The 27,989-nt window shown below is 34.0% G+C and overlaps 1 protein-coding gene across 14 annotated transcripts in view; it reads right to left on the bottom strand.

The window, feature by feature from the left end:
* MYCBP2 (MYC binding protein 2) overlaps positions 1-27,989 on the bottom strand; it is a 202,017-nt gene that overhangs the window by 33,871 nt on the left and 140,157 nt on the right. For 6 of the 14 annotated variants that reach the window (XM_090130483.1, XM_090130437.1, XM_090130445.1 and 3 more), the window contains 6 exons: positions 23,350-23,424; positions 20,674-20,898; positions 19,654-19,786; positions 17,210-17,335; positions 11,950-12,111; positions 566-2,206 (listed from right to left, as the gene is read on the bottom strand). In XM_090130483.1, the coding sequence (XP_089986609.1) occupies positions 566-2,206; positions 11,950-12,111; positions 17,210-17,335; positions 19,654-19,786; positions 20,674-20,898; positions 23,350-23,424 (2,362 nt within the window). Of the gene's footprint in view, positions 1-565; positions 2,207-4,874; positions 4,977-11,949; positions 12,112-17,209; positions 17,336-19,653; positions 19,787-20,673; positions 20,899-23,349; positions 23,425-27,989 lie in introns of all 14 variants that reach the window. The other 8 variants (XM_090130532.1, XM_090130523.1, XM_031609375.2 and 5 more) reach the window with 5 other exon arrangements.

Below are 27,989 nucleotides of genomic sequence, written 5' to 3'. Positions count from 1 at the left end.
CAGTAGTTAATGTCTAGCTAAAAATTATTTTCTTAATGATTCCCGAATTAAACTCCTGAACAGACTCAAGTAATGTGTAGAGACAAAATATAGCTGTTTTGTATTTTACAAGGCTCACAAATCTAGATACTAACTACATATTTTTTTCTTTTTAAAATATAGATTTTAAATCAAAATTCACTGATAGCAAGAGATGACACAGCAGATCATCAGTAGTAGAAGAGAAAACTTTTGGCAACATAGACATGTTAATTAACCATAACTTACACTTTTTCTCCCTTTTTTCAGCACTGTTTGGAGTCCTAGAGTGTAACAAGCATCACATTTCTGAAGTAGTATTGTAATGTCTGATTGCTGATTTGTCTTTATTTCAAAAATTTTCTTTATGTTTGAGAGCCTACATCCTTAAGTACTTTTGAGTTTAAATTTAGCATGTGTGGTAAACTGTGTTAAAACAGTTAAAACAAGGCAGCCTGACTTATTTCCATAGCAGCAACTAATACAAAAATGTATGTGTATGATGTATTTTGCAGGCAGACACAGGAAGCAAAATACTGAATCTTACCTGGATGAGCTTGTCTCATGTGGTAAGTCACTGGATATGGATGTGATTCTCCACACAACTCACAGATTGTGTCTTTTTCAGGTCCTCCTACAGCTAATTGGGCCATCTCACCAAAAAGATTTCCCCTTGGTCTAGCCTCAACCTTCTCTTTTTTCTTTTTCTCTTTCTTGGTTTTCTTGTTATCTTTGTCATTTTCCTTCTTCTTTAACACTGCACAAGAACCAGGACTTGGAAAAATCATATTTTGGGAAGCTGCTTTAATAGTTGCTAAAGAAATATCTTCCCAGAAAGCTACCAAGTGCTGCAGTGTTAATGGAAGAGGAGACTTGGATTTCATAGTGTGATGACTAGATGTTTCAAAGGAGGTAGTTTCAATTTTTCCATCCTCACACTTTTCATGCAAAGGTGGTTCTTTTAACATTGAAAGGACCTTGTTTTTGTTGATGCTGCCCATTTTAGATATATCTGGTCCATGGGGAGCAATGTTGAACATGTTAAGAGCAGAGGATATTTCCAATGAATGCCTATTTTTCAACTTGGTTTCTTTTTCCTCTACAGGTTGTTGACTGAGACTGCTTCGTATTGGTGCATGCTCTTTGGACAGCTCTGGATTAAACTTCAAAAAAGATGAACAAGCCATAGCATCATGAACTATTCCTTCATGCCAAAGAAAAGCAGCGAACACAGCTCTAGCACATTCTGCAACAGAAGGTGACATTGCTTGCTTGGCTGGCTCTATAGACTTGGAGCCATCTCCTTTAAAAAGAAAATTGGATTTCTCCTTTTTGGGTCTTGTATGCCTACCAGCACATTTACGGCTCACTTTTGGAGATGCTCTCATGTCTTGCTCATCTTTCAGAGGTGCTTTCCCTATGCTGAAATGAACTTTACTAGAACTGTCGTCCAGACTTCTGAATTCTGTGTTGTCTTCACAAGTGCTATCTGTAATGCTGTTAGTCTTTAGAGTACTTGAAGTACACACTTCAACAACCTCACTGTGAAGGTTTTCTTGGACGACATGAGGGGATGGAGCTCTATTTTCAGTTTCTGTAGGTGTCATGTCCTTTGTAATAATTTTTGGTTTGGGTGAAGTTGATCTCCCCCTTAATGATTCTGTTAGCGGTACTTTCTTTTTGCGAAGAGTGTCTGGATCTAATGTGTAAGAATCTGATTTGGATCGTTCTCGAGGAGGATCAAGCTTTGTTTTTACAGGAGATGAAGCTTTCTGAGGTACCGTTTTATCATGGGGTGATGAGGATCGTGGAGAACTAGCACCAGATCTAACTGCTGTAAGTGTCTTTGTCTTTGGAGAAGATGACCGAGTTCCTGGCCCCGGAGATTCAGCTCTCAGACCAGTTGTAGTTCTTCCATCAGTTTTTAGTGTTTGCAAAGTATTATGATTTGGAGACAAAGATCTGCTGTGAGAATCTGACCGCAACTTTGCAGCATCTGATTTCAGCAGCAGAGATTCACTGGCTGTTAGGCCGTCAGTATTCCTAGGTTTCTTCTGGTCAGCAGCAGCTCTATTCATTCGCACGTCAAGCTTCGGTGACCTGCTGTCAGATCTGTGTTTTGATGACATGTCTGATTTTCCCGCTGGAGAAATAGGTCTAGCAGCTCCTGTGAAATTCACTCGGTCACCTGTTTAGCATATTTTGTAATTAAATTGTTATATTTAACAGTGACATGTTTAACAGCACAAAACAAGAATTAAAGACCTGAATGCACAATAAAATTCAAAAGCATGCTTCTGTTAATGTAATGCATGCAAATCTAAATATTGGTACATTTCTTCTCCCGAAAAGATGTACGAATGTACATTACCAAACATTGGGTAGGAAATATTTACAGAAAAACACATTATAGTGGTATCTAAAGGCATAGTTCACTAGTTTCTCAAAACACAAATAAAGGAACCATATTTACTTCCTTAGCTACAATTAACTAAGGAATTAACAAAGCTAGGTGTTAACAAAATTTACCTCAGTTGCAACAGAAACCAAGGGTTTATTTCTTTACTATTTCTGTGTGTCAGACTGATTGCAACAAGAGACTAGCAGAAAGACCACTAGTATGACCAGATTTACTTTTCTTCATTCTCAAAAGTCAGGAAACATAGGAAGTAAATACAATTATAAGGCAAATAATTGGGTAAAAGGCTTACAAACAAGCTTAAAACAATTCACAATAATCTATCTTGATTTTTAAGATCACATGCTATCAACATTTTTCTCCTAGAACATAATCTACTCATAATAACCTTCTTCTATTACTCCTAAGCCAAACCATCAGCCACCTTTAGCTTGATGCAGTAATTTATTGTTCTCAAATGCATTGACTTTATACATGTATTACATGCCAAACTAGTACACGTATGTAACTAGCTCATCAAACATTATACTTCAAATCGTTTTATGAGTACAAACTCTGTCACTCTTATATAACTCTATTTTTTAAATTAAGTTGAGAAATGTTTACATTAGTGGTAATAATGCAACACTCATCAAATTATAATAATATACAACTCTCTCCAGAAAGCAATACACCTCAGAGTCTTGACACAGTCCTTCCAATTTGAATATGTTTTCATTACTTAGAAAAGAAGTAGTTATCCTTGTAAAGCTTGTAAAAGTAGGTCACTGCACTGTGGATTTTTATTTATTTATTTATTTTTTTACTAGAATTAAAATGCTATTTTCCCCGACCCAAGCATATTCTGGCGGAAAAAATAATTTGTCAAAAAATTTAAATCAATCAAAAAATGTTTGCTAATTTGAACCATGATTTCTAATGGGAACAGAAATGACAGGTAGTCATCTTTTATTTAGTACCTTCAATATTTACTTGGAAGGTGGGAAATTTGTGTTTAGTTCCTTTTGCAATACAAAATTCTGAATTCTTCTAGTTTTGTAGCATGAAGCCTTATCTGCATGCTAGAAAATATACAAAAGCATGGGATGACCTGTTTCTTTTTTTTTTTTTTATTAATACCATTAAATCTCACAATAAATAAATAAAGACTAGAAACCAAGATGTCTCCTCAGAAAACATTTTTTGTTTTCTCCATGATTAAGTGGCTTATAATAAAACAAACAGCAACACGAAAAAGTTAAGAATATTTATATTAAAATATTTAATAAACTTGAGAGTTAGGGTGCTTTCCTTTCTTCCCAGGACACCGGATACAACAGGAGTTTATACTTCTCCAGAGTAAAAAAGAAATATTTTGTCTATATTCGAGGACAACATGCCAAACGTAAGCAGAACATTTCAAACATTTTCATTATTGCTCTTGAGTGTCTTAAGTGTCTTTAACCTTTTTTTCTCAGGAGCTTTTTGGTTGTTTTCTTATCTGCATGTTTGTTTTGACATGGGGGGAAAGAAATGGGGCAAAAATAGCATGGTACATCATGTTTTATAAAATGACTGCTCTTGCTAGAAGAAAAAAAAATGTGTTTATTAAATAGCAGTTCAACCATTTTCTCAAGCCAGTTTTGTTATTCACCAGTTCTACTGATGAACAATTTTTAAGATTTCTGCTTTGTGATAAATGAATTCAGAAATGAAATTACTTTATACATACTTCTCCCCAAAATAAGCAAACAAAAATATTAATTCAAAGTTTGCCCTATGAGAAAAAAATAGGTAGTATTATTTGAATAACTTTTTATAGAACTCCTCATAAAAGAAAAAAGGGAACGGAAAACACATGTCTTCTTAGAGGGCACAGAACATGGCAAACCATTCTGCAATGTATCACATTCCAAGTATATGCATTACCAGTTAAAAAAGTAGGAAAGCATCTAGAACAAAAATGTTTTTGAAAAGCATAGCTTAGCAATAGCTTTTAGCAATGAAAAATATTTTTTTAAGGAAGGTTTCACTTTGCATACGTGTATGTAAATAATCCTAATTAGCATTCTAGAGTATCAGCACAAAAAAATGCCCCACATGAAAAACTGCATAATTACATATCTGATTTATCTGTAAACAAAGAACAAAAAAAGATTAGTTTTTTCCCCTTCTACATTTCATTTGCCTTCTATATTTGCATATGAGAGCAGATAGTGTTATATTCGATTAACAGTTACCCATTTACAAAATTTGATAGCTAAAATGCATACCCTGAAATCAGTGCCGCTCAGTAAGACAATATTGAATGGCCATATCAAATAAACTCCTAACACAAAACAAACTTGAATAAATTGTATTAAGGGAATGAAATGAAAATGAATGGAAGGAGAAAAAAAACCGCAACACTTTGAATGCAAAATCTGAATAACCTAGCCATGTTTGCATGCATACCCACCCTTCAGTTTGTGAGAGAGAGATGAAATAGCAGAGGCAGGCCCAGCTACATCACTAGTTTTGTAAATACGCTCACGAGAAGCAAGGCAGCAGGATGGAGTGTCTACAGTGGAAAACAGTTGCACAGAAGCAGCACAGATTCAATGGAAAAAATTGTAGATATAAAAACAAGCATTTAAAGTGATAATGCATCTCCTCTTTTAAATATTCTTGAATTTATCAAGACTCCTACATTAGTTTTAAATGAGAAACAGTTACTTTAAAAAGCTTTCCCTAATGCAAACTTCAAAAAATAAAATACTAAGGTAATAGTTTATGGGATCTAAAATGCACTATGGCTAGTCAATCAGATATATCGTTTATTATGAAACCAGCAGTACCTAATTTTGAACAGAAATCTGCTTTTAAATGCGAAATTTTAATCTGTAAATTCAGAGATTAGTTATTTAAAACTGCAATATCTTCTTTAGATGACCGTTTGTAACATTCTTTTGATAAAATTACAGAAGATCCGGACTTTTCTGTTTTGAAGTTTCACTACTCATTGGAAGAATGATGAAAAATATATTAAACCAATTATAGCTATTTGTTTTCAAATCTGAATTCACCTCAGTAATGAAATGTTACAAAAATCTTTACTTGTAATGTGAACTGCAGTTTTGTAATACCATCAGAAGACCTAATTATCAGTAGAAGTTTCTATCAAACAGTATAGATATGAAAACAAATTTGTATCAACCTTTATAAATAATTTTGCTTTAAGGATTAAGGAAAAAAAAGAAGTTAAACTCTGGTATAATCCATGATAGAGTGAGATAACAGCAGGAACTTCTAATTTGAAGTCTATGACTTTACTTTCCTATAACACTGTTTTTAATTCTAATTTCAATTTTTATTTCTTCAGGAAAAAAAAGTCCATTTCCTGTTGTATCAATGATTTTAAAAAGATTTTGTACACTAGAAGATACTTGGCTTTAGAAATACACTTTTGTACAAATGGAAGAAAAGTGCATTGAAAATAAGAGATTTCTGTTCCTACATCGCTTAGTTGTTGTTGGGTTTTTTTGTTGTTTTTTTGTTTTGTTGGTTGGTTGGTTTGGTTTTTGTCAGGTACTGAATTTACAAAGCTGTACACAAATACATTAAAATCTCTACCTTGAATAACAAACTATACATCCACAGATTCTATAATGAGAAGATGTTCACTTGTGCTTGAGGTAAGAATTTAATTCTTTAAAATCATAAAAGAATCCATATATTCTCATTCTAGTACTGTCACAAGTTTAAGAATAGCATTACTTACTTTGATACCTACAAAAGCTTTGTAAAGATGCAATACCAACTATATAGCTTTTGAGTAGGAGGACATCAGACATTTTGCACATTTATAAAGTTAAAATGCAGGAAAATACATTAAGAATGTAACATAGCATTAAACGAACACTTTTGTAAAAAACAAGCCTAAAAATGACAATTTTGTTTATCAGCTTCCCATTCTGCGAATAATTAAATCTTTACTAAATCCAATTTAATGTATGCAGATTTTCATTTCATTCTTTCATTCTACATCTGAGAATATTTACATTACAACTCTGTAATCTAGTTTATGTTGAGTACTATATCAGCACTCAGTCATTTCAAGGAGATTGGGTCAAAGACAATGTGTTTCCCACACAGTCTCCTTGCTGTCTAGGAAAACAATGTTTCCTGGATGTGTTTAAAAACTGTTTGGATATGGTGCTCAGGAACATAATTTTGCAGAGGGCTGTTAGAGTTAGGGCAGTATGGTTAGGTCGTGGTTGGACTCGATCTTTAAGGTCTTCTCCAACTTGAGTGATTCTATGATTCTGTGATTCTATTCAATCTATATCCATCCAGTATGTCTGGTCAGTGACAAGGACAGGATTCCTGTTCTTCAATCACCTTCAGACTACGAAGGCTTCAAATACAGGTAAACAAGACCTGTCCAGTCACAACTGAACATGACAGCCTCTTCTCTAGTCACACTCTCTCCTTCAACTTAGAAATAGTTCCAGCCTGAAAAGCTACACAGTGTGGAAACATAAGAGGCAGCTCATGGCAGGATGTCCGATGTCTACTCCTTCTGAGGAAAAACTGATAAGCCAAACCAGCAGGCATGACATACTGCCAACTGGTCCATGTTAATTTTTATTATTTTTTAAGTCTGAAACAGACTTAAAAACACTGCTAAAGTGTGTCTGGATTGTGAAGATAAGCTAAAATTTCTTCTGAAATGCCACTCCTTTCCAGCCTTTTTGCATGATGATGAAGGAAAGCACTGACCTACCTTCTGCAGTTTTGCCTAAGCATTGGATGCCTCTTATGTTTTTTCATATTTTGAAAAATGCCAAAGCTGTACTGACAGTTGGACATGGATTCCATTTCTTGATAAGTAAAAGAATACACAGAAGTCAACAAACATCCGAATATTACATATTAAAAAGGCAGAGAACTACTAGATAAATCTAGTAGGAAAATGAAAGAATGAACAGAAGCAACTGCTAAAATGTAGTATCATTATAAAAATATTACTGTTCATTGCAAAGAAAAATTTTTTATGTTTACTGCCCAAAGGTAGGGTTTCAATAACAAACACTGGAACTGCTTAAATATTTTAATTGAAATAAGCCTTCCTGTACTAGAGAACTATATAAAATTAACCTATAATTTTATAATAGCGAATCTGTAATTTCCTAATTTTTGAAGACAATGAGTCAAAATTATTTCTAAAATAAACCTCGACACAATTTATACATGTCCTCCAAACTATGTTACCAGTCCCCCAGAGGTGGTTTTGAATTTAAATTGCTCAGCACCACAAAAAAATAAGTGTGTTTCTTACAACACTAAATCTTTGAAGCCTAAAGTATGAAACAGTTTAACTTCTTTGAGGAATAATAGTTTGTCAACAAGAAAAAAGTTTGGCATCAGAAAAAAAAAAGTTAGCCAATACTCTCAGTCTGCTTTCTATGACATTTCAGTATGACATAGAAGAAAGCAGAGTGATTGGTTAAAACTACTCTCTCCCTTCGTTTTACTAAAATGCTCCTAAAAAGGGTTACGCACTCTGTATGTGTGCAAATCTTTTGTGCAGCTTCCACTGTTTATAAGTGGCTGACAGAAGCACTGTCAAAGCCAGAGGTTTCATATGTTTTGTAATAAGCACCTAGGAAGAAAAGGAAGAAAACCAAGAAGAAAATGCTAACACAGTACTGAAGAACATATGCATGGTAGGGGCTGATCATATACTGATTTGCAGCTCTGCAGCATGTACTGGCAATGAGGCAGTCTAACACCATGAATGCGTTGAACAGCAACTCAGCACTGCAGCTTCTGCCTGGACTGAGGTTAGTCAGGAAACAACAGCTGTGCTGAGCAAACTACTCAAGGCAAGTTGCCTTGCTATAGTGGAAGAGTTAGAATTGTGATAGATGAATCAAACAAAAGGGTTTAACACATCTCCAGTCTATAAATCTGTTCCTCATTTGTAATAACAACTCAGATGTGAAGATAACAGCAGAAAGTTCTAACTTCTGTGACTACAAGCTTCCTCCCTGGATTGAGAATTCAACAGCCAGTTCTTAAATTTTACTAACTGGTGTTGAACAGTGCGACAGGGTTTCTATGACCAGCACAGACTGCCGAAGGCTGAGAAACAAGACCCTGCTTGACTCTCCAGGATTTGATACACTCAGAATCCAAGCAGAAATTGGACAAAATCAACAAAATGCGGAGACAAATTAATCAAGTAATGAGTAATAAATCTGGCAGCTGTTGGAAGCTGTAGTCCTGAGCAAATCTGTTATTGATGATCTTACAGTCTTAGCAGCAAGCAAATTCAGGCATGAGTAGTTACAGACTGCTTTGTTGAAATAATCAAGGAAAACTCATGCTCTTTCTGTTAAAAAAAAAATACTTCAAGCATAATATATGAAGAAGTAGTTGTCCAAAAGCACTATAGTATTTCTGCAAAAAATAACCAGATGCTGTATCTGAAGAAAAAAAGTTGTGAGAAGCCCATCCCCTCTTCCTCAAGTCAATTTGGAAAACAAAAGAAAATAAAACCCAAGAACAGAAAGCATTCCTCAGAAAGAATAGCTAACTGTTTTTTTTCTGAAGAAAATCTCTGGCAGAGTATGCATCATGATCAGATTAAAGTTTTTCTCCATACTCTGATACACTACTTAGGAAATACATTTATGGGACATTCAACATGATCTTAATTCCCCTCAAAATCATGCTTCAATATAAAACCTCTTCAAATAGACAGGCAGCAGAAAATGTAAGTGGTAGCCTAAGCTAGTTTCTCAGATTGTTAAATCAGAAGAAGTGTTTCCATGTTGCCATGTCTGTAGCCATGGGAATCTACAATGGGGGACAACTACTTTCAACTGTTAAAGTATCACCAATCCTTTTAATAGAACAAGTAACAAACATTTGCTTTAATTTTTAGATCTAAATTTATTGTAGTAAGCACTTATGAACAAAGGACATCATTTAAAATTGTAATTACATAAAACTATAGTTGTCATGATATGGAGCCTTGGGATATGCTCTTTAAGGGATTTAACTTCTAATTACTTGTTTAGAAACAGGAAGTTATAAAATGCTTTGGAAATAATAAATTGTTAAAAGGGATTCTCTTACAGCTCAGTTATAGCTCAGAGTTGCACATATCAAACACATTAAAAAGCACAGCAAAATCAGATATTAATAGAACTTTCCTGTTTAAATATTTTTATTGCAGTTATGCTTTGCTAGTCTAATAGATGTACACTGCTAATTCATTACTTTCTAATGCATATGGTTTCTAGAAATAGTATTTAATTTTCAAAGATCCCTGATAATTTCCTTGACTATTCAATGAACATGAACACAGTCCTACAGCCTTCACAGATAATGTTCTACCTTTATGTCAAGCGGTAAAAGGAGGATTACCAGATTTTCAGAAGAATAAGGAAGTTCTAACTCAAAACTGTTTTCGTCTCATATGCTTCTAGATTTTTCGTACTGGAAACAAAAACTTTAATATTTCCCTCCTTCGCACATATAATTTACATTATTTATGTGATATCACAAAGTAAATGACAACTTGTTAGGAAGAAGGTCCTTGTATCACATCACAGTTATGGCAACATAGTACACTAGTTCTGTTTGAGTTCCGGTTTAGTTTATACTGCTGCAAGCGCTAATAACCTAACTGGTTGAAATACTGTACTAAGCTATCAAATCAGACAGAAAACTTAAGATTATTTTATTTTTGTATTTTTATTTTATTTATTAGACCAGCATTCCCCTTGGAAAAAAGGTCCTAATTCTGAATCCTGGATCTTGTTTTAAACAATACATGGATAGTAATTTAATTAAAAAAAGCTTATTGAGCAGCATATAAAAAAAAATAGACAGCTTTTCTTTTCATACATAAATACTAAATGATAAAAGTTTGAAATAAGACCAGTAGGGAAATTTTTGATTGAATGTTGAATAAGAAACTCTGACTTTACTACTCTGGACAACAAAATAAAAACAAAAGTGAAGGAAAAGAATATACAATTGTCAAATTCCCAGTGATGCTATTTTGACATTACTGGCAATCACTTGCTTCATCTAACTAGGTTTTGGAACATGTTTTCAGAATGTTGGTTTAAGCCCATGTCATGGTTTTATGATTTTTGGTTATCGGTATTCCACATCATAACATTATGTAGTGCACTGGGAGTTAAAGTGTCAATGCTCCAGTTCTGGGTACCTGTCTGGAAGAGAGGAACTACATACCCCAGGGGGCTTTGTGGTCAGAGAGGAGATATAACCCAGCAAGGTCACCTGATGTCTCTTTCTTCATTAGGCTCTCCTCCTGCTGCTCAACCGGACTGTGCATCTCACCTCAGTTATGGTGAGGTCTATCCTTCTTTCGGATACTCTCCCTCATTATATGTGATTTATTAGCTTTAATTCTAATTATATTATATTATAGTATGTTATCTTGCATTCCGATACCATATTTAATAAATTAGTTTCTTCCTCCTCAGATCATTGCCACTGTTTTTAATTATTTTGGGGTCCCCTGCTTCCCTTTTCTGGAGGCACGGATTTTGCAAAATCCTTCCGCCCCGCTAGTCACGGAAACAGGCCAACCCAGCCCGTAAAACATTGACAGCCTAGTATAAGCACACAATGTCACTGTCAGAATGAGGTGATAGCCCATGCAGAAGTGAACTAGATATTTAAATCTAATTCTCACTTGCTGCACTCCACTAAATACTTACCAATACTTAGCATTGGCTGAACCGGCGCACATTAGGGCTGTGTGAGACAAACTGAACTGACTGACATGTCCCACAGAAAAGAACTGTGGCACTTCTAACAGATACTTCTACAGGTAAGACAAGACCAGCATGCTAGACTTGTTCTGTACATAAGCAAGAATTTACTGTTGTATCTGCTACTCACAATGAATGGTAAACTTTCAATTTTCACTGAACAAAAATTCTCCTGCCAGTAATCAGATCAACTGCCATTCACATCTAGATGCAAATTTGCATGTCCCTACCAACCTTATAAGCACTCAACACAAGACTGCTAAGTCTTTATGAGTTCTTCTGGACTGATAACTTCTGGAAAGTTCCAACTTTCCAGATACATCATTTTGTGATGACAAAATCAGAAATTTAAGAAGAAAACTGAATAACTATTAATTTACTGCAGTCAATTTCTTATGTTAAGAGATTTATCAACATTTTGTACCATAGAAGGTGTTTAGTTTCATTATAAACCCAGAGTTTCATACAATATTGGAAATGCACTTTCATGAATGTTATCTATGCTGCAGGACACATACAAAAGCAAAATATTGTCAATATCAAAACTAAAGTTGATCAAGTATACTTTTTTTAGGAGCATTAGCTCACATGTGTCTGAATGATGAAAAAGTAACTCAACAAAATAAAAGTAGAAAGGCGTGCTGAGGGATGATTAGAAGCTAGCAAGCAACGGGGGACAGCAATGTAAAAGCTGCAGAAATGGACTGATGAGGCAGGTAAGGCTGACAAACTTACTCTGAAGCTGTGGCTGAGGCTGCTGGAAGGAAAGGGGCTGTCCGAACACAAATGGACTGTGGACTAGGGAAGAGGGAGGTTTTGCAGCTTGATCAAAGATGGAAGGAGCTGGGAGATTTGGCCGTGACTGAATGGAATTCAGTATGGCACTCAGTTGGTCACCTGTAGTAGGCAAAACAGTCAAAACTACAACCTGTTACTTGTCATTCTCTGAACAGCGGAGTACAATGGTGCTCAATTAATGTTTAAATGGTGATAATAGAGAAAGCTCTTATTTAGCCACATACAGTTCTGGTTGTAGCTAAATACAAAAACCTCATCCCATGCATGGCAATAAATTTACTTCAAATTACAAGCAGGGTTTTTAAAAAATCATGGAAACTCTACTCCAGTTACTTAAAACATTTCAAAATAGAAATTTATATTCACTTGCTAAAAAAAAAACAAAAAAAAAACAAAACAAAAATAGTAAACCAAAAACAGAATAGCAGCCAAGAGAAAAACAGCATCCCTAGCATTTACAATAATACACACATGCAACAGAACATGCAGATAAAGATTAGAAAAACTGATGAGAGGGGAAGGATAACAAGTATTTAGACTTTGGTAAGTGTATTTCTATGCCTAGGTTTTGGTAAATATTTGCTCATTTTTTGCAAATATCTTCAAAAGTATTTTGTCATGTTTTTCAAGATCAGATTGAAAATCATTTTTTAAAAATAAATATAATTTAGTAACCAACAGTAATTTTCTGAAGAACTACAGATATTCATTGTGGGGCAAATGAAGGCCTTCAAAAAACTAGCATGTTAAAAGCATATTTTTAATTTCTAAATGTCAATTTTCAGAAGAGCCACATATAAGTGTTAGAAATATATGAAGCCTACAATAAGAAGGCAGAGTTTATCACACCACGTTGTAACTTGAGGTAGAGTCACATCAGCTCAGAGACACCACAAGTATGAGAGCATCTCAGATTTGAATGATCACCAACCAAATCCTAACAGCATCACTTCACTCTACAAATTCAGATCATTTTAAAAACATTCTAGAAATTCTAATACAGCAACTAATACAGAACTATCAAACGGTTTTAAGTGACAATCAATTGCTTTTTCATAGATTTAGAGAAAGACTTATAGGTAAATGGAAACATACATTACCCTAAGAACTTCAATAATAAATATTGCAATTATTTTCTTGATATTTTGGTTTCAAAAAAGAAACCACAGAAATACCAGGAAACAGCTGGAAGTCCATTTAAATAATCACCTACTGGCATCAAGTTTATTCCACTATTTTGAAAGTAGTATAACAAAAAAATACTAGAATCAGTACTTGAGCAGAAATCTTTCCTACCAAAATGACCCAGATGAGAGTGACACATTTGGCAAAGCACTATTATTCTCTATTAAAAAAAAAAACAACAACAACAACAAAAAAAAAAAACCAAAAACCTACGAAAAAATAATAATTCCAGGTTAAGGGCTGCATAGTATTTTTTTTTTCTTCTACATGTCAACTTATGTTAACTATCAGAGAAAGAACCAACACTACAATACAGGACCCACCTGGATCTTGCAACTGTATGTGTGCAGTTTATATACCCTGCCATACATGTAAAAATTCTTGTGCTGGTTTTGTTCACAGTATGCTTTGTGCATCTTCAGTTGAATGTATGCACAGTATTTCCAAATTTTAATGTTTTTAAAAAGAAATTTACAAAATCAGTGAGCAAACTCTGCTGACTTAGTGCTGCCTTAATGTAAAGGCAGCCCAAGTAGCTGGACACTGCATTACATGTAACAGCTGGGAACACAAAGCAGAAATGACAGTGTAGAGGCAGATCATCAAGTTAACTACCAAAACCAAAAGAACTATTCCTGTGTTCTGTCTTTATACCCAGTGTATCACTGGGGCTTACTGATCTAACAGTCATACTACAAAAAGTAAGCCAGAGTTGATCCAGTCTCAGCACCAAAATTAAGAAGCCCTTTCAGAACACAGAGCAGTGCATATTTTCATGTACTATGTGTTTATCTATCAGGTTGTTTATCCCAGTCACCCAATTGTTCCATGTACTCTAGCACTGCATTTCAAACAATTACAAAGCTACTCCTTCATTATCTGTTATTAAAACCATCAATACCACTAACTCATTAAATCTTTACAATTCTGAAGAATTCTGGTGATAAGATCAATCTATTTTGTTCAACACAGATTTGTTTCAATAGCTACATTTCCTCTACCACCTGGGTGATGACAGTATGGAGAAATATTTTTCCCGAGATATGGTAGCCTAAATCTCCAAACAGTATATAAAGCAGAATCACATAAGCAAATGTCTTATCCTTTGACATTCTTGTATGAAATTCTCAGGTTATGTATCATTCCAGTTATCTATGTAAGTGAAACAGAACTTGACTCTGAGGTCCCAAAAGGGTATTTAAATTTTTGCCTATCATTAATTATTAAATATATATATATAACATATATATATATTTATTATATATTATATATATATTTCTCTATATATATATATCAATTGATTAATTTTTTGTCCTTGAATACCTAATATACGCTATACAGAAAAAACAATTGTCCAGGGTGCACATTCCAGAATCATCATGAAATTATTCCTTTCAGTCTTTCTTTCCTAATATTTTCTTGGCATTGGTGCAGAGGGGATATTTGAAGAATAATCAGTTTCACAGTCTAACATTATCATCAGTTTTGCCACTGATTACTTTTTCCTGTTTGGCAGAAGAGGACTGAGAAGTGATTTTTACAGAAGTATGCAAAGCCCAGTAGCCAGTAGTAGTAGTTCTTTTCTAGAATTGCCCTATACCTCCTAATGCAGGTTTACAAAACTATCAAGTGATTTTCTGCACTTCAAAGCGTAGTTGATACCAAATATATTTTAAATATAAACAAGGAAGATGTTTTCTTCTAACATTCCCTGATTCAGAAGAAAATGGGATTCCTGTTACCTGCCTATTTTTAGAAATTAATAAAATATTATTTTAGTTAATATCTTTCTCTGGACACAGATTGGCAATTGCTTAAGTGTCTATTAAGCCATGAAATATCTGGATTATAAGAGTGATAAAATGCTCCAAAATGTGATGTTATATGAAAAGTTAAAGAACTTTTTTGTTAGAATCGTTCCAGTTTGCATTAGAAGAATTCTAAAGGAACAGTCCTAAGACAATTACTTGTTTTAAAGAGAAGAACCTCTAAGAAGAGCTGCATACTTGCAATACTGTAAACACAGACCTAATACTAGGTATCTTCACATTCAAACAATGCATGTGACTAAATCTGCATTTAAACTAGTGCATCCTTACAGAAAGTTCTTTTGACAAACAAGCATCTCCAATGGAACTGCTTCACTTGAAATTTTTCCTAATACATAGTGCTTGTGTCTTCAGTTCTTTCTCTTCCACAAAACTCAAAGCTTCTTAGATTTTGAATGCAAGCTGGCAGTACATAAAATAATGATACGTTAATTCTATTTCTTTTTTGGAGGTGTAAGGAAATATCATTACTCTTTCAAACATAGTTGCCAACAATTTTTTGCTGTTTTTTTTCCAAGAATTCAGAAGCAGTTACAATACACGAAAGAATAAAGAAATTTAGCTGACTGCTGTTTATCTTGCTCCACAGCTTCTGCTCTGAACAGTTTTTCTTGTATTCCCACAGCTGACCTTTACAAAGAAAGCAGCCAAACAACACTGTTATGCGATTTCTGCAAGTATTTATGTGTTTTGATCATTTTGCCTGTAACTGAAAAAACAGTGAAGGAAACACTAATTCATTACTTTTCTATGTCTACATGCTAATACATTTCACTGCTCTTGAGTAAACTTTGTCAGTAGATTTACAGCTTTTTAAGGAACTTGATGCTATGATGAAACACCCTGATATAAGATGGTGACTAAATGACTCTTGGAGCTACAGTGATAACTGCACAACTTGCAAGTTACTTGATAATTTCAGATCCTGTTAATCAGGTAATAGAAGAGGAAGAGTTCTAATTAATGCTTGTGGTTCCAACAAGAAATTACTCAAACGCTCTTTAATGTTGTTTCTCCTGAATATACTTGACCATATTTTAACCTTTCTATCTGAATAATAAAAGCTACTTGTATAATGGTATGTAATGGTAAAACTGTGGCTATCATATATATATATATATGTCCTCCTTTAAAACAAGTTTCAATTCAAGATTTATTTATTTTTTTAATTTAGAGACCACTTATAATATGTTCTGGTATTAAAATCACACTGCACACCTAAGGCCTACATTCTCACTGGCACTGACAGAAGACAGAGATGTCAGAGTATAATGACAGAGCTGTGTGCTTCAGTAATATTTGTTGAGGACATCAGCCTCAGCAAAAGTGCCTTCCATAATTATTAAATATTCTTGATTTAATTAATGAACGAACAGAAGGCACGCAATTCGAGTGTACTGTGATGGCTTATGCATGTTTACAACTCATCAATGAAATAAATCATACTTAAGAGAAACTACTATTTTATGTCAGTAAAATGAGTAAGATGTTATTTACTTCCCAGTATTTGTAACTGGTATCTCTGAGTCTGAGTAACTTCAGTTTTACAACATAAATCTCAAATGGTAGTCTGTCATCCAATCAAAAGCACTTCACATTTTAAGACAGGTTAGAAGTGTTTAAGAATGTTTCAGATCTTTTCAAAACTTCTTTTTCTAAATACAATACCTTTCATATCTTGTTTTGCAAATGTTTATTTTTCTTTTCTACATTATAGTGTTGTGCCTGGCATTTCAGAGGAAGTTTTTCACCCAGAGGGTGGTGATGCACTGGAACAGGTTGCCCAAGGAGGTTGTGGGTGCCCCATCCCTGAAGGCATACAAGGCCAGGCTGGATGTGCCTCTGGGCAGCCTGGTCCAGTAGTTGGCGACCCTGCACATACCAGGGAGGTTGAAACTAGATTATCATTATGGTCCTTTTCAACCCAGGCCATTCTATGATTCAGTGATTACAGAAAGCCTCACCTGTCTATAACTTTCAAGCATTTGATGATGCTTTTATTCAGAGTACTTAGACTGAGTGAATTTGAAGTAAAGAAAAAACACCTTACAATTCACTGTGCTACTGATTTCTTCTTTTGGAGAACATCTGATGGTGACTAGAAGAGTATTAAATGAGTGACAAAAACATAAGCAAAATTAAAATAATTATCATTTTTAAAAATGTGAGTGAAAAAACCATACCTTTGTTATTTCCAAGGCCGTAATCAAACCCTTGTCCATTACTACAGCTTGTCCCCTTACTGAAAGCTTGCATTGAAAATGGACTTGGAGGAGGAGTCTGAACGTTCTGATCTAGAAGAACTTGCTCTGCAAAAAAAACCAACCCATATCACTTCAGAATTAGATCTTCTCAGATTTTACACTGGAAAGATGAGTCACAAAGGAGATTTCATTTTACTCAATTCTTCTCAGAAAGAAAAGGATATCTTTCTTCCCTAGAGCTGAAGCTCTAAAAATGAAAGATTGAGAAGTTAATATCATTCAGACTGGTTTTACATTTGACTGAATTGTTGCAGCTTTTGCTGTCATGTGGCACTCAGGAATAGGCTTGAGAACTCACTTTCAGTAATATCACACCATTTGATTATTTATTTATTCTTTGGACAACAGCTGTTAAATTCATTTTTGAATTTAGCTTAAAGAAACTAACTCCTAAGCGAGCTGAAACAAATCAGAATCATAGGGAATTACACCAAACTTCTACAATTCATGGAAGAACAAGTATTCTCAGTGAGAAATATTTAATGATATCATGCTAATGAAGATTCATATTAATTTTTACTAGAAATTTGAAAAGTAAGAGGCACTAGACAGAAGTATTTAATTTGTCATGGTTTTGTGATTTTTGGTTTTCGGTATTCCACATCATAACATCATGTGGGGCAGTGGGAGTTTAACTGTTAGTGCTCAAGCTCTGGGTACCTGCCTGGAAGAGAACAACAACTACATTCCCCAGGGGACTTTGTGGTCACAGAGAGTCTCGAGATACAACTCCTGGCAAGGTCACCTGACGCGCTCTTCTTTTGCCTGCTTTTTTGTCGGCTCTCCTCCCTTTTCTCCCTGCTGCTCAACTGGACTGCGCATCTCACCTCAGCTCTCCGCGTTGTGGTGAGGCCTACCCACCTTTCGGACATTCTCTCATTATATTTGATTTATTAGCTTCAAATTTAATTGTATTGTATTACAGTGTGTTATCTTGCATTCTGGTAGTATATTTAGTAAATTAGTTTGTTTCTCCTCAGATTGTTGCCGCTGTTTTTAATTATTTTGGGGTCCTCTGTTCCCTTTTTCCGGAAGCGCGGATCTGCGGATCCCTCCGCCCCACTAGTCACGGAACTGGGCCGAACTAGCCCATAAACCGTTGACATTAATTTCAGGCTCCCCATTCAAATACAGACTAAAATGAATTCAGCAGAAGCCACCTAGACAGTCTGGGCAGTACAGAGCACACGTCTGCGGAGAGGTTGAGAGATCTAGGCTTGTTTATTCTTGAAAAGCAAAAGCTGAGGAAAGATCTTACTGCTCCCCTCAATTACGTAACTGGAAGAGTCAGAGAAGATGAAGCTTGATTTTTTTGGAAGGCTTACAGTGACAGGACAAGGGACAACAAATGTTGCAGTGTGTGAAACTGTATTATGATTTTTTTTTTCCACTGTGAAGGTGGGTAAATACTGAAACAGGTTACCCAGACAGGTTGGAACTGTTTTAAATATTTTGACTTTTACTAGACAATGGCCTGAGCAGCAACTTGTTCTAGCTGATTTTTCACCATGAGTGAGGTTGGTCTAGATGATCTTGTCCTGAAGTGCAAATAATGTCAGATCACTCCTGTTTCATCTTTTGAGGGAACAATAGGTAGGCCATGATCTTGACCTGAGAACTCAGTCAGATGGGTTAGATGGGTCTATTAAGGAATTAACAATTTCAGGATGCAAAGTTTTCACAGAAAGCATCTGAGGTAAAAAAAATGTTTTAGATAAGTAATAAAGAGCAGTAATGCTTGGAGGATGATCAATAAGAAGCATGATCAAAATAAAATTACAAATATGCAATAGCGAACTTTGGGTACTAACCTTTTGCTTATGTTTTCTTTCATTATTTCTAGTTCTTACCCAGTCTGAACATGAATTTATCAGGACAGAAATTCTGCATTTTAAGAAAAATCATTCACTGCTAATAATTAGAAATGTGATGTTAATTTAAAATTCAGTGTCTAAAAAAAATCTGTAATGGTTTTTTAATGGGATACAATGTAGCAGAATTAAAACCAAAAAGGACATAAACAATTCTTTCTGCTCTTCTTCTCATACAGACACAAAAAAAGATGAAAATCTGGAAGAAGTACACTGGTACTTATTTGAAAATCATCCCTATAGCTAAAAAGAAGGATAGAATTATGACCCAAAACTGGTACAGAAGAAAATACGGGAGAATACCTTCCCTGTTATTTAAAAAAAAAACAGATGAAGAATGCTTGTAAACTTTGAAATTTAGCAACAAAGTAATTCAAAGGAAAAAAAATATTTTTACACCTTTTTAAAACTCAGTTTCTTCTTTATTTATTTGTCCTATTTAGATTTCTTGTAATTTTTTTTCTAAGTTAATTAGAAAACAAAACAACTTGCCATCTTCGTGTCGGAGGTACTGGTTTCCACCTCTGTCTCTAGCTAACGACCACGCCTCGCCTTCATCACTTTCACAGAACTCTACCATGCTGTTCTTATCCATTTGCACCCATGTACCTTCTGAATTAGTCACCTGTTGTACACATAAAAAAGCACAACATACTGACTTTGCAGATTATTCAGTAGTACAATTCAGCAACTTAATTCAGAATCTGAAAAGTACGTGCATTCCAATCTTTGTAGTATAACAAAAGCTTTTTAAAAGTTTCTTAAATTAAGGCCACAGGCTGAGGCAGATTGAAGAACCAAAACCATTCATGGCACATTTACAGTTAGGAATATTTCCAATAATATTAAACCTGCTTATGTTTGGAAAAAGCAATACCAACGCCACGACTTTAGAACATTCAAACAAGCCTAAGTACTTGAAGGATATATTCAAGGTATGCCTTCTTACAAGTGGCTGCAACAACAGAATAGTAAGAGTGAGTTATATATGAAACATTTGCGTAAGTACTAATTTTGTTCCTGACACTGTATTTAGGAAATAGCATGACACACTTCATCCTTAAGCCCTTCTTAAGCATAAAACATCACAACTGGAAAACCGTGAACAGTAACAATAGTTCCGAAACTGAACAAATGAGTCAAAACAGTAGCAGAGAAACTTGTTAATTGGTTAGGTCCTAGAAAAAATTTTGTTTTTCAGTGAAACAAAATTCTTTCAAAGCATATGACAAAAACATAAAACAGAAACATCATTTTGTAAGGAACAGCGCAACAAATATACAAGAAAGCATATGAAACCACTTTACAACTTTAACATTATTTCAATGAACACACATCAAAGACAAAAATCAGAATTACATTAGTATTTAAAATGTAAACCAAGTTCAGAAGGTAGTATTTGTCATAAAGATTGGAAAAGCAAACCTGTACAGGAGCAGATTCTTTTGTTGAGTTTACTAGTTATATATTGGTATCTATGAAGACATGAACTGAAGCTACAAGGATCCATACCTCGCCCACTGCTTTGACTTTGTTTCCCAGAACTAACATTCCAATTGGGATACCTCTAAGGTTAGGACAGCTTCTGATGTTGTGACCTGATGGGCCAGTCTTCACTACCTTGTACACTCCGGGACCACCTCGAAGTAATGACATATCTTGTTCTTGCATCACTGCTTCCTGTGGGCAGTGTGAATTTAGGTCTTTGAAAAAATCACCAGTACTAGGCCTAGACTCCTGAGAAATTGAAAAACAAAAAACAGAACAGAATAAAATCCATCACTAACACTTTTCAACTCTTCACATAAGAAATACTTATTTCGAGAATGAAATAATTAAATTCCAAACCGAGAAGAGATACCAGTTACATTGCTAATTTTAGAATGCAATAATAAACTGAACTACTAGTAAATCATCAACTGAAAAGTCACCCTGTTACTCCTGAAACAGAAGTAGCTTAAATGCACATAAGTTATTTAAAAGGGAATTAGGCACTATAAATATTTATCCTACCACTTTAACTAAAACTTGCTTCATACTGACATTTACTAGGATATACATTCATTCCTCCTGCTGTATTTGTGAAACAATACAGCAAAAAACCATTAGTTATATAAAAGGACATTAAATAGAATCTCTTTCCAAATGATAAGCTTCTTTTTTGATGTTAGTATTATAACACATTGCTAATTTAGATTGAAGATAAATTGAAGACAAAGAATAATAGAAACTTCATAGATTCTTATAAAAAGTAGTGCATATTTATTATTTTTACTCAGTCAATGAAAAGGCTTGCAATTTATTTCACCTAGTACCAATTATAGATAAAAATCCACTCAAATTCAAACTGAGAAAATACTTTGTTTCCTATTTATAAAAACTGATAGTTACTAAAAATAGTAGAAATACAGATTTTCAGTCAGTCATAGATAAATTAAATGCCTAAGAGGTCTACTATACTATTATACTGGAAAATCTGAAGGATTAGGGTAACATCAGAAGAAAGGAAGCAAGAAACAGGAACAAATTATACTTACAATACAAGTCATATATTTGAAAATAAGATCTGAAAGTTATAAACCTAAATAAAGCCCTAATGGAGGAAGCCAGTGGTTCACTTAGTCCATATGTCTTCAGTCATGGTAACAAAAAATGCTATTCAAAAGTAGCATGCAAGCCATTACCAGTGGGCCATCACTTATATACCAGCATTTCTAAAGGCTGCTCTAAAAGTAATGTCTCCTATTTTATTATGATGGCCCATGACATCAGAAGCTGATGTTGGTGGTATGATAGTAGAGGCGGAAGCTTCCTGCCAATTTGTTCATTGATGCTTTGCTGAATGCTTATGTAGACCAAATAGTAGATGTGACCACAGTGAGGCAGCGGGTAGTGCATTTCGGCAATGGCAGCAGCGATATGAAAGACAAGACACGTTCTGAATGGCTGTCACATCACCAAATGGAGAGTGCCCAGCTAGTGAGGTTATTTTGTAGCTGAGAATTTGCTGTACCAAGTCATGTTGTGCTTTTCGTATCTGTTCTAGTTTCTATGGAAATAAATAGGAGGCATTACTTTGGGAGCAACATACATAAAAACTTTTTAATATGGATGTTAGAGGGCATAATCCTATTTCATTTATTGTCTGTTTATGAATCTGATTCCTAAAGATTTAATTTCTTCTGAATGTGCTAATACTTTCTGCCTCCACAATCTCCTGTTACACTTCCTGCTGTGTAGAATACTTCTAAAAATCAGTTTTAAACTGAAATTCTACTTATTTCTTAGGTTGTTTTTTTTTTTTTTTAAATTTTACATTATTTCCTGTAATCTCTAACATATTTTCAGATTTTTTGTATTAGAGTCTGTGAATTATGTTCAGAGTGAGTTATTCATGAGCTTTTCCAAGAAACCTTTATAGAAAATGAGCTTTCAAGTTGAAGTTGGTCCAAAGAGAAAACAAACAAACAAAAAATGCATGCTATCTAAAGATAGTTTTAAAACTCTCTAGACATTGATGTAACAGTAAAAAACTGCTATTCTGAGGAAGAAAATCCAGTGAATAACACATATTTATATCTCTAAACCAGTAGGCACTTTGAGTGTCATTTTCTTTACAAGGTTCATATGAAAGTTTAATATGAAAACAACACTGATCTCAAAATCCCTACTGTATAGTGATAGGCTGTATAGAGATTTAGACAAGCACATAAGTAGATAGTTTAAACTGCTTAACTGCATGTAATGTAATGCATTCCTACAAGTACATAATTTTAAGATTAAAAATGGTTTATGTATTAAATTTTTGCAGTCTTGCGCATATGAATGTAAACTTATTTGATACTGCAACTTAAAGCATACACTTTAATAACATCAAGATGAGAACGAATGCCTTTTATTATGTTACTAGCCCATCTCTCTGGATTTCTAATTTTGTTTGTTACTAGAAAAGAATGCAACTTATAAATCACTGACAACTCAGCTCAACTCAGCTATCTACTCTAGTATTTTTATTTTACCACTGTAAAAGAAGAGATACAGACACAGCATTCTAAGTCAACCTTCCATTTGCTGTAAAAATAATTCATGGTAAAACAGACTTCAAGGAATATTTAATGTAAACTTGATTTATGAGGCAAAAAAAAAAAAAAAAAGATTCAACGTGACTGTTCCTGTCACTTAACTCACCTTAGGGGGTAAAGCTTTGGAAGTCCATGAAAAAAAGTCCAAATCCCTTACTCCTTGGCTAGCATTAAAGACATTCTGAGCAACAAAGTTTAAAAAAAAAGACATATATCAAGAAGAAAATGGGAACAAAGAAACATCGGAGGAAGAAGTTAGAAGCACTGTAATGCAAACTTTCTGCACGAGTAATTTTACTGGTAGAATACTTCTCAAAAGGGAAAGCTTTGTTTTTCTGATTAAGTCACCTGAATCCATTGCCCCCTTGGCAAATTATCTATTGAACAAAAACCATTTGGTATGTCAAAAGCTCTAAATGGATGGAGTGTGTCATGCCATTTACTGTAATTAAGAGCCAGACATTTCTTATGAAGCTTGAGACTGTGCACAGATAGATCCCACACTTCTGTTATGATGAAACAGTAGTTTGTTCCATCACAAACCACAGTTTTATAACAAGACAGTCTGCTGTTCTGAAAGAATTTCGATTATATCAGGACTACTGCACATGGACTTTTGTCACCAATTCAGAACTCAGATGCACAACAGCTAAGATCACTCTTTCGGAGAGAAACTCAACTCATTTGTACAAAAGATTTTGCTAGCAGGCAGATAAAAATTGGACTCTGTACTGAAAGCAAAAATTTCAGAGTGTTTTAAGGAGAACAATCACTAAGATTTCATTTGTTTTATAAGATATACAGTAGATTTACTAGTTTATAATGGAAAATCATCAAATGGAGATACCAGAGAGAGTTCACTAAGTTTATAAGCAACGGACCATATTATAGAAACATGCACTGCTGCACTGTGTATTTTTTGCCCACACAGAACAGCTAGAACAGCATTTATTAGCCATTAGAAAACACTAAATGCAGACATCTTTCCTCCATAAAAATGTCCATAAAGCTGTTTCTACACATTTCAAAGAAATTGTCACTGTTCCTATGGAATGAAAGAATTAATAGTACATAGGCAGTAGTATTAAGAATCAGTATGGCAGAAACCAGTTAGCCACCATAAAGCCACCATTTAATCTGTATGAACTGATTTATTAAAACCTTATTTCCTATCTCCACCTTTTCAGGGGAACCAACTAAAATCCCTGGACAGCATTCATATTAAAATTTAACAGTAATTAAAGAAAAGGAAATTAATCACTGTAGGCAGAAATGGGCAAGTACAAAATACATTTTGCATGCTTTATCCATATTCATTGAAAATACCAACCTGTCAAAAATAAGTAAATTTACTTCTATCATAAGATATCTAGCTACGTGCTGTTTGCAAAAATAATATTTACATCATTTTTTAATAAAAACAATAATTTATAACTGACAAAGATGGAGAAATTATCAAACACAATAATTCCATTAGAAAGTATTACCTCCTCCTGACATTGGAAGTGGTACACAAGTAAAAGGTGCTTTGGGGAATCAAGGGAGGCAGGGAAGGTGTTAGACAGGAAGATCAGAGTAGAGGCTTACCAATTTGACATAAATCTACGACAATTATGAAAGGCTCTATTTGCCTAATGATAGTTTGTTTCATAGACATCTAATGTAGCTTAACAGACTGATGATTTTACTTTGCAGTATGTTTCATAGTTTGTGATGGACTTCTACTGTTCAAACAAATATGGATAATCCATACCCAGGATAACGAAGTATCATTTCAATAATCTCTGTTGACGCTATAAAGCTATATGTGAAAAACACACAGAAGAAACCAAGAGCAGTGAACTGGGACTGTGCTGGCTCATCAACACACTGAAGGTGAAGTCAGATCCTCTCCTATGCTCTTGGAACATTTGAGCTTTCTGGCTTCCTGGCTTTTAGCATGTCATAATCAATATATGTGGTATGTAGTTGAGAAATAACTTTTAATTCAGAAGAAACTACTACATGCAATATTTTACATTTAGTTCTTAAGCTATAATTGGTAGATCTCAGTTTATTTTATCTTTCCCTTCCAAAAATTAAAAATCATTTCAGGAATCATTCCCGGAAAAACTTCATACCTTTTTTTGTAATAAAGTTTACATTTCAGGAATCATAAAGTTGAGTATAAATTACTTCACCACTGAAAATTAGCAGATGTTAAAACATTTAAAATCTCAGTGCTATTTTTCAAAGCTGTCTTATCTTAAATAATCATCTAGACATTTTATCCAGCATACCCTCACTCTCCAATTGACTCCCATCATGCCTAAAATGATGGTAGAAATCTGTTGTGAATGTCCTTCAGTGTTTTCATAGAAACATGGAGGCACTGCAATCGTGGAGGCTCTGCAATCACACAAGATAACCTACATACTGATTTTGGTTCTCTCTTTAACTACAATAATCAGTGGAAAAAAACACAGTTTCTCAGTTCTGTTAGTCTATAGTGGTTGGGGAATGTAACAGTAAAATTGAGCAGCAGGGTAAAGAATTCCCTATAATTATATATTTGACATTTAAAATGAAGTAACAAAAATATTCAGAGCACAATATATATCTTTTTAAAATTTCAGAGTTTAACCAAAATATTACTTTCTGACTTCCCATAAAATAAAACTGTTTTTCATTAGTTTGCATTGCTTTATGCTCTATTTTCATGAATGCAGAAAGAACAGTTAACTGATTCTGACACAACAGAAGGAAAAGTAAGTACCAGGACCTTAAGAAGCCAATCCAAAATCACAGTTTATGATGGTGGGTTAGATGTGCAATTTGAGATCAATGTCTATATAGTTGCTCCTCATGAAAGGAGAAGAGCAAATATAGGAAAAGATCAGACTACCAAACTTTTCTTAAGAAGGCCAAAACTAAGATAGAATCTCTACTTTCCCATGATCATTAATCTTTAAATATAATATCTTTGATCACAATATACAGTGTACTGAGAAGATCTAAGATACGCAGTACTTGTTTTATCTTAAGATAAACAGTTAATGTCTATTAAAAAAAAAAGCAAATACAATATATATGCAAAGAAGAGGAAATTAACACTGCAGAAAAAATATTTTTCCTTTGTTCACTGTTGAATTAATACAGTGATGAAATGGAACAATTACAGCTTTCTTTAAAAAAAATCTTAAATATATTTTACAGGATGCACTGAGAAATTTTACACACCTGACTTAGCATTACAAAAAATTTAAATGTTTAAATTAACATAGTGCCATAATTAGAGTAGCAAACTACACACGAGTTGAATAAAAATTAAGTTTAGTAAAAACAATGTGGGATTTATTTGAACACGAAATATCATGTCTAATTCAGCCACTTGATTTTCCATATGTATTTTTTGGCACATAAGGCTTGAAGTGTTTTCCTCTTCTGGAGCCAATACTGTTAAATCTGCTCCAGATTTTAGAAACTGTATATATTACTGATATTTATTTTTATTTTTTCCTACGTCCTGTTCATAATGCTATTCAGTTATCCAATTAAATGGAAAAGGATGGGTAGACAGAAATTATTTCACATTTTCATAAACAGAACTTCTAACATTTCTTAATGCATCTTTTGCCACATGGGTCATTCAACTCTACAAGACTGCATTTAGCAGATTTGAGAACTGAAAAATACAGATGGATGTAGAAAAAAGGCAAACAACAAACACCTAATTTTGAGTATTCTCATCTCACTGATTACCTCAAGAGACTTTATTTTAAGACTTTCTAATGAGAAAGCAGTATCACTTTACTCGATCAAGATTTGGCAGGAAAGAGTTTAAAACTGATTTACAAAAATCAGGAGCTTAAAAAAGTTTACAAAATTTCATCAAATGGTGCACTGCCTACTGATATACTAGCATGCACTAAAAAGTCTAAGATATTTAAAAGCCATGGAACCTTGATGTTTGTTTTGTGATTGTTACAAAAGAAAAAAACATAGACTTCCTTTCTTTTTATGATTATGAAACAAATTTTCATTAAATATGGTCATAATGAAAGTAAATCATTTCAGGATATGCTTTGTCCTTCAAAAAAATAGTAATAATAATAAAAATGAGAGAGATGCAAATAAACCTTCCATTCCTAAGTAGTTCAAAACATTTATTAATATAGTGGTCATCTTAAAGTAGTAGTTACTTCTCTGTAATTTTTGTTCACCACTGTGCTCCTTTACTGATCAGAAGCCACAAAAGCACCTTTTGCTATTGAGGATGTAATAGAACTGGGTAGTTGAAAGAAAATTAGTAATATCTATCAGATCTTCAGAGTTCAAATGGTATCAAAACTATTTTGCAGAACTCTTTAATAAGAAAAAAAAGATGTACAATATTCTATCTGGACTTTAAAGAAGCATTCACACAGTAAACTCTACAATGTGCTATTTTTCACATTTCATTGCATCTGGTCTACTTATTTAAACAAAATTTGATGTTAGCAGAACTGGGTATTCTGGGGTTATATACTATCTGCTAAGAGAGCCATTTCTTTTAAGTATGTCTGAGAGAGCTAAATTTTCCTCTAGAAATGCATGTGTACTGAAACTATTGGAAACTGACAAACTAATAAGTTAGTAAGTTAGGAAGCTAGGAAGCTAGCCACTTCCATGACTACTGAGCTCAATAACATTCCCCATAGCAAATAAATTAAAAGTATTGGTAATAGAAAAAAAATCTGAAAAATATATAATGTGCATCCAGACTTA

Source organism: Phasianus colchicus, chromosome 1 (assembly GCF_987193195.1).
Source record: "Phasianus colchicus chromosome 1, bPhaCol1.hap1.1, whole genome shotgun sequence".
NCBI classification, from domain to species: Eukaryota; Metazoa; Chordata; class Aves; order Galliformes; family Phasianidae; genus Phasianus; species Phasianus colchicus.
Note: the sequence above shows the minus strand (reverse complement) of the source record. Positions and strands in the feature narration are given on the sequence as shown.